Source organism: Scyliorhinus torazame, unplaced genomic scaffold (assembly GCF_047496885.1).
Source record: "Scyliorhinus torazame isolate Kashiwa2021f unplaced genomic scaffold, sScyTor2.1 scaffold_566, whole genome shotgun sequence".
Taxonomy (NCBI): domain Eukaryota; kingdom Metazoa; phylum Chordata; class Chondrichthyes; order Carcharhiniformes; family Scyliorhinidae; genus Scyliorhinus; species Scyliorhinus torazame.
In genome coordinates this window covers 80129-93184 of record NW_027308293.1, presented here as the reverse complement: position 1 = coordinate 93184, position 13056 = coordinate 80129, and the positions used below count along the sequence as shown (strand labels likewise).

The 13056-nt window shown below is 61.6% G+C and overlaps 1 protein-coding gene and 1 pseudogene across 1 annotated transcript; both read right to left on the bottom strand.

The window, feature by feature from the left end:
* Positions 1-1032: 1032 nt before the first annotated feature.
* Positions 1033-3921, bottom strand: LOC140406493 (uncharacterized; annotated as a pseudogene).
* Positions 3922-3963: 42 nt separating this feature from the next.
* LOC140406492 (uncharacterized) lies at positions 3964-11373 on the bottom strand (the record flags this gene model as incomplete). Its single annotated transcript, XM_072494518.1, has 3 exons — positions 3964-4760; positions 6659-6752; positions 11182-11373. Coding segments are annotated over 3 exons (1083 nt in total), but the record flags the coding sequence as incomplete, so codon positions are not given.
* Positions 11374-13056: the final 1683 nt, after the last annotated feature.

Here is a 13056-nt window from a genome sequence, read left to right as displayed (position 1 = left end):
AAATCTAACCGCCTGCACCAGGGACCACCCAGTCAACAAGAGCTGCCTGGAGGGTTCTGGAGAATGCCTGGGAACTGACAAACCGTTCCGGAAACTCTGGCTCTATCTTGGGTCACAAGATCCAAACACACAGGCCTCAGCTCACACGGCTGCCTCACGGCGCCGAGGTCCCAGGTTTGATCCCGGCTCTGGGTCACTGTCCGTGTGGTATTTGCACATTCTCCCCGTGTTTGCGTGGGTTTTGCCCCCACAACCCCCAAAGCTGTGCAGTTTGGTGGATTGGCCACACTAAATTGCCCCTTAATTGGAAAAAAATAATTGTGTACTCTAAATGTAAATAAAAGGCCCAGTTCAAAGTACCCCCCCCCCCCACACACACACACACGCCCGAGGACAGAAGCTCTGGATTTACAACACATCAGGTGTCCCACGAGACTCCTGTCGACCTCTTCACCCTCTCAACAATTCATTCGGGCCAAGAAATGTGGTGCTGGAAAGTTGTAATCGGGGAGATTCATGGTCCTCTTCCCCCCCCCCCCCCCCCCCCCCCAACCCCCCGCCAACCCCCCACGCCAACACTGAGCTAGGCCCCGCTGGTCTGGCCTGGACTGAGCTAGGCCCCGCTGGTCCGGCCTGGACTGAGCTAGGCCCCGCTGGTCCGGCCTGGACTGAGCTAGGCCCCGCTGGTCCGGCCTGGACTGAGCTAGGCCCCGCTGGTCGGCCGGGGCTGAGCTAGGCCCCCGCTGGACCGGCCTGGACTGAGCTAGGCCCCGCTGGACCGGCCTGGACTGAGCTAGGCCCCGCTGGTCCGGCCTGGGCCGAGCTAGGCCCTGCTGGTCCGGCCTGGATTGAGCTAGGCCCCGCTGGTCCAGCCTGGGCTGAGCGAGGCCCGGCTGGTCCGGCCTGGGCTGAGCTAGGCCCCACTGGTCTGGTCTGGGCTGAGCGAGGTGCAGCTGGTCCGGCCTGGGCTGAGCTAGGCCCCGCTGGTCCGGCCTGGGTTGAGTGAGGCCCCGCTGGTACGGCTGGGCTGAGCTAGGCCCCGCTGGTCCAGCCTGGGTTGAGTGAGGCCCCGCTGGTCCGGCTGGGCTGAGCTAGGCCCCGCTGGTCATGCCTGGGCTGAGCGAGGCCCCGCTGGTCCGGCCTGGGCTGAGCTAGGCCCTGCTGGTCCAGCCTGGGCTGAGCTAGGCTCCGCTGGTCCAGCCTGGGCTGAGCTAGGCCATGCTGGTCCAGCCTGGGCTGAGCTAGGCCCCGCTGGTCCAGCCTGGGCTGAGCTAGGCCCTGCTGGTCCAGCCTGGGCTGAGCTAGGCCCCGCTGGTCCAGCCTGGGCTGAGCTAGGCCATGCTGGTCCAGCCTGGGCTGAGCTAGGCCCCGCTGGTCCAGCCTGGACTGAGCTAGGCCCCGCTGGTCCAGCCCTGGGCTGAGCTAGGCTCCGCTGGTCTGGCCTGGGCTGAGCTAGGCCCCGCTGGTCCAGCCTGGGCTGAGCTAGGCCACGCTGGTCCGGGCTGGGCTGAGCTAGGCCCCGCTGGTCCAGCCTGGGCTGAGCTAGGACCCGCTGGTCCGGGCTGGGCTGAGCTAGGCCCCGCTGGTCCGGCTTGGGCTGAGCTAGGCCTCACAGGTCCGACCTGGGCTGAGTGAGGCCCCGCTGGTCCGGCCTGGGCTGAGCTTAGGCCCCGCTGGTCCGGCCTGGGCTGAGCTAGGCCCCGCTGGTCCGGCCTGGGCTGAGCTAGGCCCCGCTGGTCCGGGCTGGCCTGGGCTGAGCTAGGCCCCGCTGGTCTGGGCTGGCCTGGGCCGAGTAAGGCCCCGCTGGTCCGGCCTGGGCTGAGCTAGGCCCCGCTGGTCCGGGCTGGCCTGGGCTGAGCTAGGCCCCGCTGGTCTGGGCTGGCCTGGGCCGAGTAAGGCCCCGCTGGTCCGGCCTGGGCTGAGCTAGGCCCCGCTGGTCCGGGCTGGCCTGGGCTGAGCTAGGCCCCGCTGGTCCGGGCTGGCCTGGGCTGAGCTAGGCCCCGCTGGTCCGGGCTGGGCTGAACTAGGCTCCGCTGGTCCGACCTGGGCTGAGCTAGGCCCCCGCTGGTCCGAGCTGGGCTGAGCTAGGCCCCGCTGGTCCAGGCTGGGCTTTGCTAGGTCCCGTTGGTCTGGCCTGGGCTGGGCTACGCTCTGCTGGTCCGGGCTGGGCAAGCTTGGTCCGGCTGGGCTGGTTTAGACCCCGCTGGTCCGGCCTGGGCTGAGCTAGGCCACGCTGGTCCGGGCTGGGCTGAGCTAGGCCCCGCTGTCCAGCCTGTGCTGAGCTAGGCTCTGCAGGTCCGGGCTGGGCAAGCTAGGCCCCGCTGGTCAGGTCTGGACTGAGCTAGGCCCCGCTGGTCCGGCCTGGGCTGAGCTAGGCCCCGCTGGTCCAGGCTCGGCTGAGCTAGGCCACGCTGGTCCAGGCTGGGCTGAGCTGGGTCCTGTTGGTCCGCCTGGGCTGAGCTAGACTCTGCTGGTCCGGGCTGGGCAAGCTAGGCCCCGCTGGTCCGGGCTGGGCTGAGCTGGGCCCCGCTGGTCCGGGCTGGGCTGAGCTGGGCCCCGCTGGTCCGGGCTGGGCTGAGTTAGGCCCCTCTGGTCTGGTCTGGGCTGAGCGAGGCGCAGCTGGTCCGGCCTGGGCTGAGTTAGGCCCGGCTGGTCCGGCCTGGGCTGAGCTAGGCCCCACTGGTCTGGTCTGGGCTGAGCGAGGCGCAGCTGGTCCGGCCTGGGCTGAGCTAGGCCCCCGCTGGTCCGACCTGGGCTGAGGGAGGACCTGCTGTTCCGGTCTGACCTGAACGAGACCCCGTTGGTCCGGGCTGGGCTGAGCTAGGCCCCGCTGGTCCGGGCTGAGCTGAGCTAAGCCCCGCTGGTCCAGTTGGGGAGAGCCAGGCCCACTGGGCCTCTCTGTGCAGATTCAGGCCCACTGGGCTATTCTGGGCCGAGCGATGTCGAACTAGACCACTCTGGGCTGAGCTAGGCCGCTCCGGGCTGAGCCAGGCCCCTCCGGGCTGAGCCAGGCCGCTCCGGGCTGAGCCAGGCCGCTCCGGGCTGGGCCAGGCCACTCCGGGCTGAGCCAGGCCCCTCTGGGCTGAGCCAGGCCCCTCTGGGCTGAGCCAGGCCGCTCCGGGCTGAGCCAGGCCCCTCTGGGCTGAGCCAGGCCGCTCCGGGCTGAGCCAGGCCCCTCTGGGCTGAGCCAGGCCCCTCTGGGCTGAGCCAGGCCCCTCTGGGCTGAGCCAGGCCCCTCTGGGCTGAGCCAGGCCCCTCTGGGCTGAGCCAGGCCCCTCTGGGCTGAGCCAGGCCCCTCTGGGCTGAGCCAGGCCGCTCCGGTCTGAGCCAGGCCGCTCCGGTCTGAGCCAGGCCCCTCCGGGCTGAGCCAGGCCGCTCCGGGCTGAGCCAGGCCGCTCCGGGCTGGGCCAGGCCACTCCGGGCTGAGCCAGGCCCCTCTGGGCTGGGCCAGGCCACTCCGGGCTGAGCCAGGCCCCTCTGGGCTGAGCCAGGCCCCTCTGGGCTGAGCCAGGCCCCTCTGGGCTGAGCCAGGCCCCTCTGGGCTGAGCCAGGCCGCTCTGGGCTGAGCCAGGCCCCTCTGGGCTGAGCCAGGCCCCTCTGGGCTGAGCCAGGCCGCTCCGGTCTGAGCCAGGCCGCTCCGGTCTGAGCCAGGCCCCTCTGGGCTGAGCCAGGCCCCTCTGGGCTGAGCTACGCCACTAGATCAGCCTGGAGTGGCTGAACTCAGCTTCAGCAAACCGGGGGGGGGGGGGGCTAACTAGATTTTACTAGCTTGAATCCACCCAGGCCCAGGTAGGCTTCACAGGTCTGAGCCAGGCCAGACTAAACCCACTAGGCTTCTCAATCCTGAAAATGGCGAATCTGGACGTAACTAGGCTGAAGCATGCTTAATTAGGTTCATCTAAACAAATCAACACCGTACATGCGTAACTGGGCCGCACTAGGCCTTAATTGTTGAAACAATGCTTACTTCATTTGTGGATGAGGGGCAGGTGCATCTTGCTGTGGTGCCTTCTGAAGAGTTGGGGGCTTCTGCTGGATGGATGGTCTGCCCTGCTGCTGGCCTGGACCCACCGGGCCTTGCCCTTGTTGGCCCTGGACGACAGGCCTGGGCTGTTGAGTGGTGGGGGGCACCTGCCTGGACTGCTGCTGCTGCCCGGGCCCCCTCTGCGGGGTCGGGGCCGCCTGGGGTTGACGCTGGGGCTGCTGACCTCCCGGGCCTCCTTGCCGTTGTGGCCCTCCTTGCCCCGGCTGCCGGGCATGCTGGGCCTGTTGGCTCCCGGGGCCCGTCTGGCGATGAGGCTGGCCAGGGGTTGGGCCTGGAGGTTTTGTCGGCTGCTGTGGACCAGATGAAGCCTGCCGTTGCTGTTGCTGCTGCTGCTGCTGTTGTGCCCCGGGTCCCGGTTGGCGCTGATGCTGGGGGGAGTGCTGGCCGACCAGGCCCGCGGGTTGCCGGGGCATCTGGGGAGACCCCTGCCCGCCACTGGCATGCCTCTGCTGCTGCGGCGATGGCTGGTTCGGTGCCCGGGCCTGCTGCGGAGGCCCCGGCCTTTGCTGCTGGGCAGGTTGCCCCACGGGGCTCAGTTGCCGCTGGATGGGGGGAGGAGGCTGGGCTGTGGGGCTTATCGCTCTCTGCTGATGACTAGAGGGACTGCCGGACTGCGGGCTCAGGCCTTGGATCTGCTGGCCTTGAGGAGGAGGCCTCTGATGTGAGGGAGGCCCTTGGCGCTGAGGTTGATGGCCGGCAGGCTGTTGAGGACCTCCTGTAATGGGAAACATAATGATTTTTTTGTTATAAAGTCAGAAACTGGAGCCATTCATCCCCTCGAGCTGTTGCACTTTAACAGCCATCTGCGCAGGTGACCCTGGGCCAGAAGTGATCACAGTCATTCACGTCTGCGCAATTGGTCTCCCAGTGACCCCGGCCCAGGACATCAACACAGTTAATTGAGTCTGCGCAATTAGTCTCTCAGTGACCCCAGGTCCAAAACTGAACACAGTTCCTGCAGATGGGGGTCTCATCAATGCTACTTACACAGTAACTGTAACACCCCTTGTTACCTTGGGCAGCACGGTAGCATAGTGGGTAGCACAATTGCTTCACAGCTCCAGGGTCCCAGGTTCGATTCCCGGCTTGGGTCACTGTCTGCGCGGAGTCTGCACGTCCTCCCCGTGTCTGCGTGGGTTTCCTCCGGGTGCTCCGGTTTCCTCCCACAGTCCAAAGATGTGCAGGTTAGGTGGATTGGCCACGATAAATTGCCCTTAGTGTCCAAAATTGCCCTTCGTGTTGGGTGGAGGTGTGGACCTTGGGTAGGGTGCTCTTTCCAAGAGCCGGTGCAGACTCGATGGGCCGAATGGCCTCCTTCTGCACTGTAAATTCTATGATATAATTCAACCCCATCCATTTGTGGTTCCTGTTCTTGGGAATGGTCTATTCACACAAGGGTGATCCCAACCTGCTCAATCCCGGGGACAGTCCGGGAATTCTTTCCATTATTAGTTCGGGAAATGGTGAAATTCCTCCCCCACCCCGTCCCCCCAAGCTGGTTGGTTCCTGTTGTACATAATCTCTGTGATATTAATTTTACAAATTAGAGACAAATATCAAATAGGGGACTGGTGTTCGGAGTGAATTGCCTGAGATTCCTGGTGGTTCAGTCCATCGGACCAGAAGATGGTTCAGCGCATCGATATGGAAAATGGTTCAGTCCATTGAGAGAGAAAATGGTTCGGCCCATTGGTACAGAAAATGGTTCGGTCCATTGGTACAGAAAATGGTTCAGTCCATGATACAGAAAATGGTTCGGTCCATTGGGACAGAAAATGGTTTGGCCCATTGGTACAGAAAATGGTTCAGTCCATGATGCAGAAAATGGTTCGGTCCATGATACAGAAAATGGTTCGGTCCATTGGTACAGAAAATGGTTCGGTCCATTGGTACAGAAAATGGTTCAGTCCATGATACAGAAAATGGTTCAGTCCATGATACAGAAAATGGTTCAGTCCATTGGTACAGAAAATGGTTCGGTCCATTGGTACAGAAAATGGTTCGGTCCATTGGTACAGAAAATGGTTCGGTCCATTGGTACAGAAAATGGTTCGGTCCATGATGCAGAAAATGGTTCGGTCCATGATACAGAAAATGGTTCGGTCCATTGGTACAGAAAATGGTTCAGTCCATGATACAGAAAATGGTTCAGTCCATGATACAGAAAATGGTTCGGTCCATGATACAGAAAATGGTTCAGTCCATTGGTACAGGAAATGGTTCGGTCCATGATACAGAAAATGGTTCAGTCCATGATACAGAAAATGGTTCGGTCCATTGGTACAGAAAATGGTTCAGTCCATTGGTACAGAAAATGGTTCAGTCCATTGGTACAGAAAATGGTTCAGTCCATTGGTACAGAAAATGGTTCGGTCCATTGCTCAATGGTTTGATCGATTGGGGATCATTCCACTCCCCGCGGGCACACTGTGGGGGTTGGGAGAAATGGTCTGGTCCATCGGCGGAAATACCCCCGCACAGCGGGGAGTGGTTCAGTCTCCCCCCCTCCCCCTCACCCCCGCCCTTCCGCAGCGGGGGCGGGGGGGGGGGGGGAGAATTACTGAGGACCAGCGGGGACAGGGTGCTTCGGAGCTCGGCGCTCGCGGCGGTCACCTTGAGGCGGAGGGCGCTGCTGGGGGAGGGGTCCTTGCTGAAGTCCTGGGCTTTGCCGTGCCGGAGCCTGTGCCGGCATCGGGTGTGGCGACATCTGCGGCGAAGGGGCCGGGGGGGGGGGGGAGGCGGGTGAGAGAAGACACAGGAAGATATAATTAGATTAGCACCACAGCAGCAGGTTAATAAACCACCTCTCATCTCCCCCCCCCCCCCCTCCCCCCCCACTCCCTCCATTGACAATTAGCTCTAATTGTTAATTAACTATCCCGAGGAGCTCTCCGGGAATTCCCAACTCTCAAACCAGTTGCGATCACAGCCGAAGGTATCGCCCCGCAAACCAGAGCGATGTCGGTCTCACTGAATAAAGCTTCCTTTTAACGTGTAGGGAGAGCTACTGACCCCAAAAGCGCAGATTCCAGTAACGCCTTTCGGAATGTTAAAACTAAAAAGTTTTATTTAAAAGATTTTTTTTAAAACACAAGAGGGGAAAAACAGAAGTTATGCAGTTAAAGCAGTCTGACAGGACAACGCCCGCCCCCCCCCCGCCCCCCCCCGAAAAAAAACCCTGACTTGCCAAAAGTACACAGGTAAAAGATTCTTAACTACACAAATGATTTCTCAAGCATTTCCGCTCTGCTGTGGAATTTAAAAAGGAGGTTCAGAAACTAAACAGCTCTGTAAAATCTCCTCTAGGCCACCAGAGGTGGACAGTCCCAACCTCTCCAATCTATCATCGCAACACACACACACAGGAGCTGCTCTTCAGGGCTGTACCCAGTACAGTCACTCCACTGCAGTTAAACAGCCCTATCCTCCAATATCTTTCTCCCATTTCCTCTCTGGTTCCATTGTCCTCAAGTACCTCTTTGAACACAACGTCACAAATCTGTGATGTTTTATATTTTGCCTCTACTTTGGGGCCGATAGGATTTAATTAATACCTCTTCCCTGTTTACTCCAGGAACCCCGGTAAGAAGCAAAATATTCCCTGTCGCCTCTGAACTCCATTTTGATTTTCAACAATTGGAAAACCAAGTATCCCACTTATCTTGCGATGCAAATTTCAGATCCGACCTCTTCTACTTGTGACCCATAGTCGCCATAACCTCTCATTACAAATGTATCAGCCTAACATTTTTACCTATAAGCCCTCACAGACAACCTGTCTCCAGTAACCCTTCCCTTGTTTAATTAACCCTGGGCAGGAAAGCAACTTAGTTCACCCACACCAAATACCAGCACAGTGGGCTAAACAGCTGGCTTGTAACGCAGAACAATGCCAGCAGCGCGGGTTCAATTCCCGTCCCGGCCTCCCCGAACAGGCGCCGGAATGTGGCGACTAGGGGCTTTTCACAGTAACTTCATTGAAGCCGACTTGTGACAATAAGCGATTATTATTATTATTAATCCCCCAAAATATATTTTTTGACTAGGACATCTCTCATCGCACACTAAACCTCGCTCAGGAAAGTCTCCTGAGCTCGGAGGGATGGCAGTCCGGCAAAACCACATACAACCATCTTCGGTGGGATGAATGAAGAGAGGGGTGCATGGTATAATTTTAAAAGGACGGCAGGAGCTGGGAGGTGTGGGGATGGTACACAAGCCCTGGAAGGCGGAAAGGGAGACGAGCAGTTGGTTGAAATGAAAATCACAGGGGGACCCGCTGTGAGCAGGTCGCTGGGAGTTGGAAGGCGAGTGAGTAACGTTACAATGTGGGTCTGGCCTCAGTTGGATTATGGCGTCCATCATTTCCCGGGCCCCCTGCCGCAGCCGAGGAAGGACGTCGAGGCCTGGGGGAGGGGTGCGGGCGGAGCGTCGCATTGACGGAGGGTCAGTGCTGAGGGAGCGCCGCACTGTCGGAGGGTCAGTGCTGAGGGAGTGCCGCACTGTCGGAGGGTCAGTGCTGAGGGAGCGCCGCACTGTCGGAGGGTCAGTGCTGAGGGAATGCCGCACTGTGGGAGGGTCAGTGCTGAGGGAGCGCCGCACTGTCGGAGGGTCAGTGCTGAGGGAGTGCCGCACTGTGGGAGGGTCAGTTCTGAGGGAGCGCCGCACTCTCGGAGGGTCAATGCTGAGGGAGCGCCGCACTGTTGGAGGGTCAGTGCTGAGGGAGCGCCGCACTGTCGGAGGGTCAGTGCTGAGGGAGCGCCGCACTGTCACAGGGTCAGTGCTGAGGGAGCGCCGCACTGTCACAGGGTCAGTGCTGAGGGAGCGCCGCAGTGTCGGAGGATCAGTGCTGAGGGAGCGCCCCACTGTCGGAGGGTCAGTGCTGAGGGAGCGCCGCACTGTCGGAGGGTCAGCGCTGAGGGAGCGCCGCACTGTCGGAGGGTCAGTGCTGAGGGAGCGCCGCACTGTCGGAGGGTCAGTGCTGAGGGAGCGCCGCACTGTCGGAGGGTCAGTGCTGAGGGAGCGCCGCACTGTCGGAGGGTCAGTGCTGAGGGAATGCCGCACTGTGGGAGGGTCAGTGCTGAGGGAGCGCCGCATTGTCGGAGGGTCAGTGCTGAGGGAGTGCCGCACTGTCGGAGGGTCAGTGCTGAGGGAGCGCCGCACTGTCGGAGGGTCAGTGCTGAGGGAGCGCCGCACTGTCGCAGGGTCAGTGCTGAGGGAGTGCCGCACTGTCAGAGGGTCAGTGCTGAGGGAGCGCCGCACTGTCGGAGGGTCAGTGCTGAGGGAATGCCGCACTGTGGGAGGGTCAGTGCTGAGGGAGTGCCGCACTGTCGGAGGGTCAGTGCTGAGGGAGCGCCGCACTGTGGGAGGGTCAGTTCTGAGGGAGCGCCGCACTCTCGGAGGGTCAATGCTGAGGGAGCGCCGCACTGTTGGAGGGTCAGTGCTGAGGGAGCGCCGCACTGTCGGAGAGTCAGTGCTGAGGGAGCGCCGCACTGTCGGAGGGTCAGTGCTGAGGGAGCGCCGCACTGTCACAGGGTCAGTGCTGAGGGAGCGCCGCACTGTCACAGGGTCAGTGCTGAGGGAGCGCCGCAGTGTCGGAGGATCAGTGCTGAGGGAGCGCCCCACTGTCGGAGGGTCAGTGCTGAGGGAGCGCCGCACTGTCGGAGGGTCAGCGCTGAGGGAGCGCCGCACTGTCGGAGGGTCAGTGCTGAGGGAGCGCCGCACTGTCGGAGGGTCAGTGCTGAGGGAGCGCCGCACTGTCGGAGGGTCAGTGCTGAGGGAGTGCCGCACTGTCGGAGGGTCAGTGCTGAGGGAATGTCGCACTGTGGGAGGGTCAGTGCTGAGGGAGCGCCGCATTGTCGGAGGGTCAGTGCTGAGGGAGTGCCGCACTGTCGGAGGGTCAGTGCTGAGGGAGCGCCGCACTCTCGGAGGGTCAATGCTGAGGGAGTGCCGCACTGTCAGAGCGTCATGCTGAGGAAGCGCCGCACTGTTGGAGGGTCAGTGCTGAGGGAGCGCCGCACTGTCGGAGAGTCAGTGCTGAGGGTGCGCCGCACTGTCGGAGGGTCAGTGCTGAGGGAGCGCCGCACTGTCACAGGGTCAGTGCTGAGGGAGCGCCGCACTGTCACAGGGTCAGTGCTGAGGGAGCGCCGCAGTGTCGGAGGGTCAGTGCTGAGGGAGCGCCCCACTGTCGGAGGGTCAGTGCTGAGGGAGCGCCGCAGTGTCGGAGGGTCAGTGCTGAGGGAGCGCCCCACTCTCGGAAGGTCAGTGCTGAGGGGGCGCCGCACTGTCGGAGGGTCAGTACTAAGGGAGCGCCGCATTGTCGGAGGGTCAGTACTGAGGGAGCGCCGCACTCTCGGAGGGTCAGTACTGAGGGAGCGCCGCACTGTCGGAGTGTCAGTACTGAGGGAGTGCCGCACTGTCGGAGGGTCAGTGCTGAGGGAGCGCCGCACTGTCGGAGGGTCAGTGCTGAGGGAACGCCGCACTGTCGGAGGGTCAGGACTGAGGGAGCGCTGCACTGTCGGAGGGTCAGTGCTGAGGGAGCACCGCACTGTCGGAGGGTCAGTGCTGAGGGAGCGCCGCACTGTCGGAGGGTCAGTGCTGAGTGAGCGCCGCACTGTCGGAGGGTCAGTGCTGAGTGAGCGCCGCACTGTGGGAGGGTCAGTGCTGAGGGAGCGCTGCACTGTCGGAGGGTCAGTACTGAGGGAGCGCCGCACTGTCGGAGGGTCAGTGCTGAGGGAGCGCCGCACTGTCGGAGGGTCAGTGCTGAGGGAACGCCGCACTGTCAGAGGGTCAGTGCTGAGGGAGCGCCGCACTGTCGGAGGGTCAGGACGGTTCCGAGGGGTGAGGGGAGCTTCAGTTCATGTAGAGAGAGAGAGGGAGGGAGTGCGAGAAGCTGGGATTGTTCACGGAGAAGGTTAAGGTGGGGATTTAATCGAGGCGTTCGTAATCGTGAGGAACTGGTTTCGAGCGAGTAAATGAGGAGCGATTTTGGAAATGAGCCAGAGAGGGGGGAGATTTAGTTTTGAAGGTGCGAGTAGATGTGATCGGGGAGGGGGAGGAGGGGAGGGGGAGGAGAGGCAGGAGAGAGAGTGGGCGACGCATCGAGAGGTTCCCCAGAGCCAGAATCCGGCCTTTACCTGAGGCTGCTGGGGTGCAGTGGGTCGCACTGGAGATGGGATGGGTGTCCTGGGCAGGACCTGACTCATTCTGGCCACCACCAGGTCGGCAATGAGCAGTTTATCCTCCTCTTGATGTTCACCTATCAGTGGCATCGCGCTGTCCATGACCTGTGTGAGAGACAGCAACACCACATTAGACAGCAGCTGGAGCTGGGAAATGGGACACAAACAACAGGTGGGAACGGTCAGTGGATAACTGGCTTTTTCGCTCCATCATCTCCTGTACAAAGCGTCGTGGATTGGAGCGCTCTATCCAGATTCCCGGGTCCCAGATCCCGGACTGCCCACTCACCTGGGTACCAGTAGTAAGGCAGAGGGTCAGTGCTGAGGGAGCGGCGCACTGTCGGAGGGTCAGTGCTGAGGGAGCGCCACACAGTCGGAGGGTCAGTGCTGAGGGAGCGCCGCACTGTCGGAGGGACAGTGCTGAGGGAGCGCCGCACTGTCGGAGGGTCAGTGCCGAGGGAGCGCCGCACTGTGGGAGGGTCAGTGCTGAGGGAGCGCCGCACTGTCGGAGGGTCAGTGCTGAGGGAGCGCCGCACTGTCTGAGGGTCAGTGCTGAGGGAGCGCCGCACTGTCGGAGGGTCAGTGCTGAGGGAGCGCCGCACTGTCGGAGGGTCAGTGCTGAGGGAGCGCCGCACTGTTAGAGGGTCAGTTCTGAGGGAGCGCCGCACTGTTAGAGGGTCAGTGCTGAGGGAGTGCCGCACTGTCGGAGGGTCAGTGCTGAGGGAGTGCCGCACAGTCGGAGGGTCAGTGCTGAGGGAGTGCCGCACTGTCGGAGTGTCAGTGCTGAGGGAGCGCCGCACTGTCGGAGGGTCAGTGCTGAGGGAGCGCTGCACTGTCGGAGGGTCGGTGCTGAGGGAGCTCCGCACTGTCACAGAGATTCAGCAACGCCCCGTATCCCTCAATCCCCACCTTTTCCCTGTTGCCTTCAATCCGGTGATAGTGTCACCAGATTCAGCCTGTGAGAATTCCCGGAGCCTCCAGCAGGGGGACGAGCTGGCTGACAATTTGAAGGATTGCGGCAGATATGAAACTGGGATTTAGTCCGGTGCCCCCTGTGTATTAGTGAATGTTGACATGATGGAACAATAGCCCTCTGGGGGAGATGAATGCACCCAGCGCAAACTCAGGCTCAGAGTTTCCATTGGGCTCATTCTCTGGAGACCTGACCATCAGTTCCGTCCTGGGTCCACAGTTCGTGTGTGGAACCCAGAATGGGAAAGCTGGTACCTCACAGGGTCAGGGAGCGAAGGGATTCAGCAACAGCAACATGATCATTCAATCCAAACCTTTTACATTCAAACCAATTTTCTCCCCTTGATGGATCCACATTCTCCCCGTCTCCCTCAATCCCCACCCTCACCCCGTCTCCCTCAATTCCCACCCTCTCCCTGTATCCCTCAATCCCCACCCTCTCCCCGTATCCCTCAATCCCCTCTCCCCGTCTCCCTCAATTCCCATCCGCTCCCCGTCTCCCTCAATCCCCACCCTCTCCCCGTCTCCCTCAATCCCCACCCTCTCCCCGTCTCCCTCAATCCCCACCCTCTCCCCGTATCCCTCAATCCCCACCCTCTCCCCGTATCCCTCAATACCCACCATCTCCCCGTCTCCCTCAATCCCCACCATCTCCCCGTCTCCCTCAATCCCCACCCTCTCCCCGTATCCCTCAATCCCCACCATCTCCCCGTCTCCCTCAATCCCCACCATCTCCCCGTCTCCCTCAATCCCCACCCTCTCCCCGTATCCCTCAATCCCCACCCTCTCCCCGTCCCCCTCAATCCCCACCCTCTCCCCGTCTCCCTCAATACCCACCCTCTCCCTGTATCCCTCAAT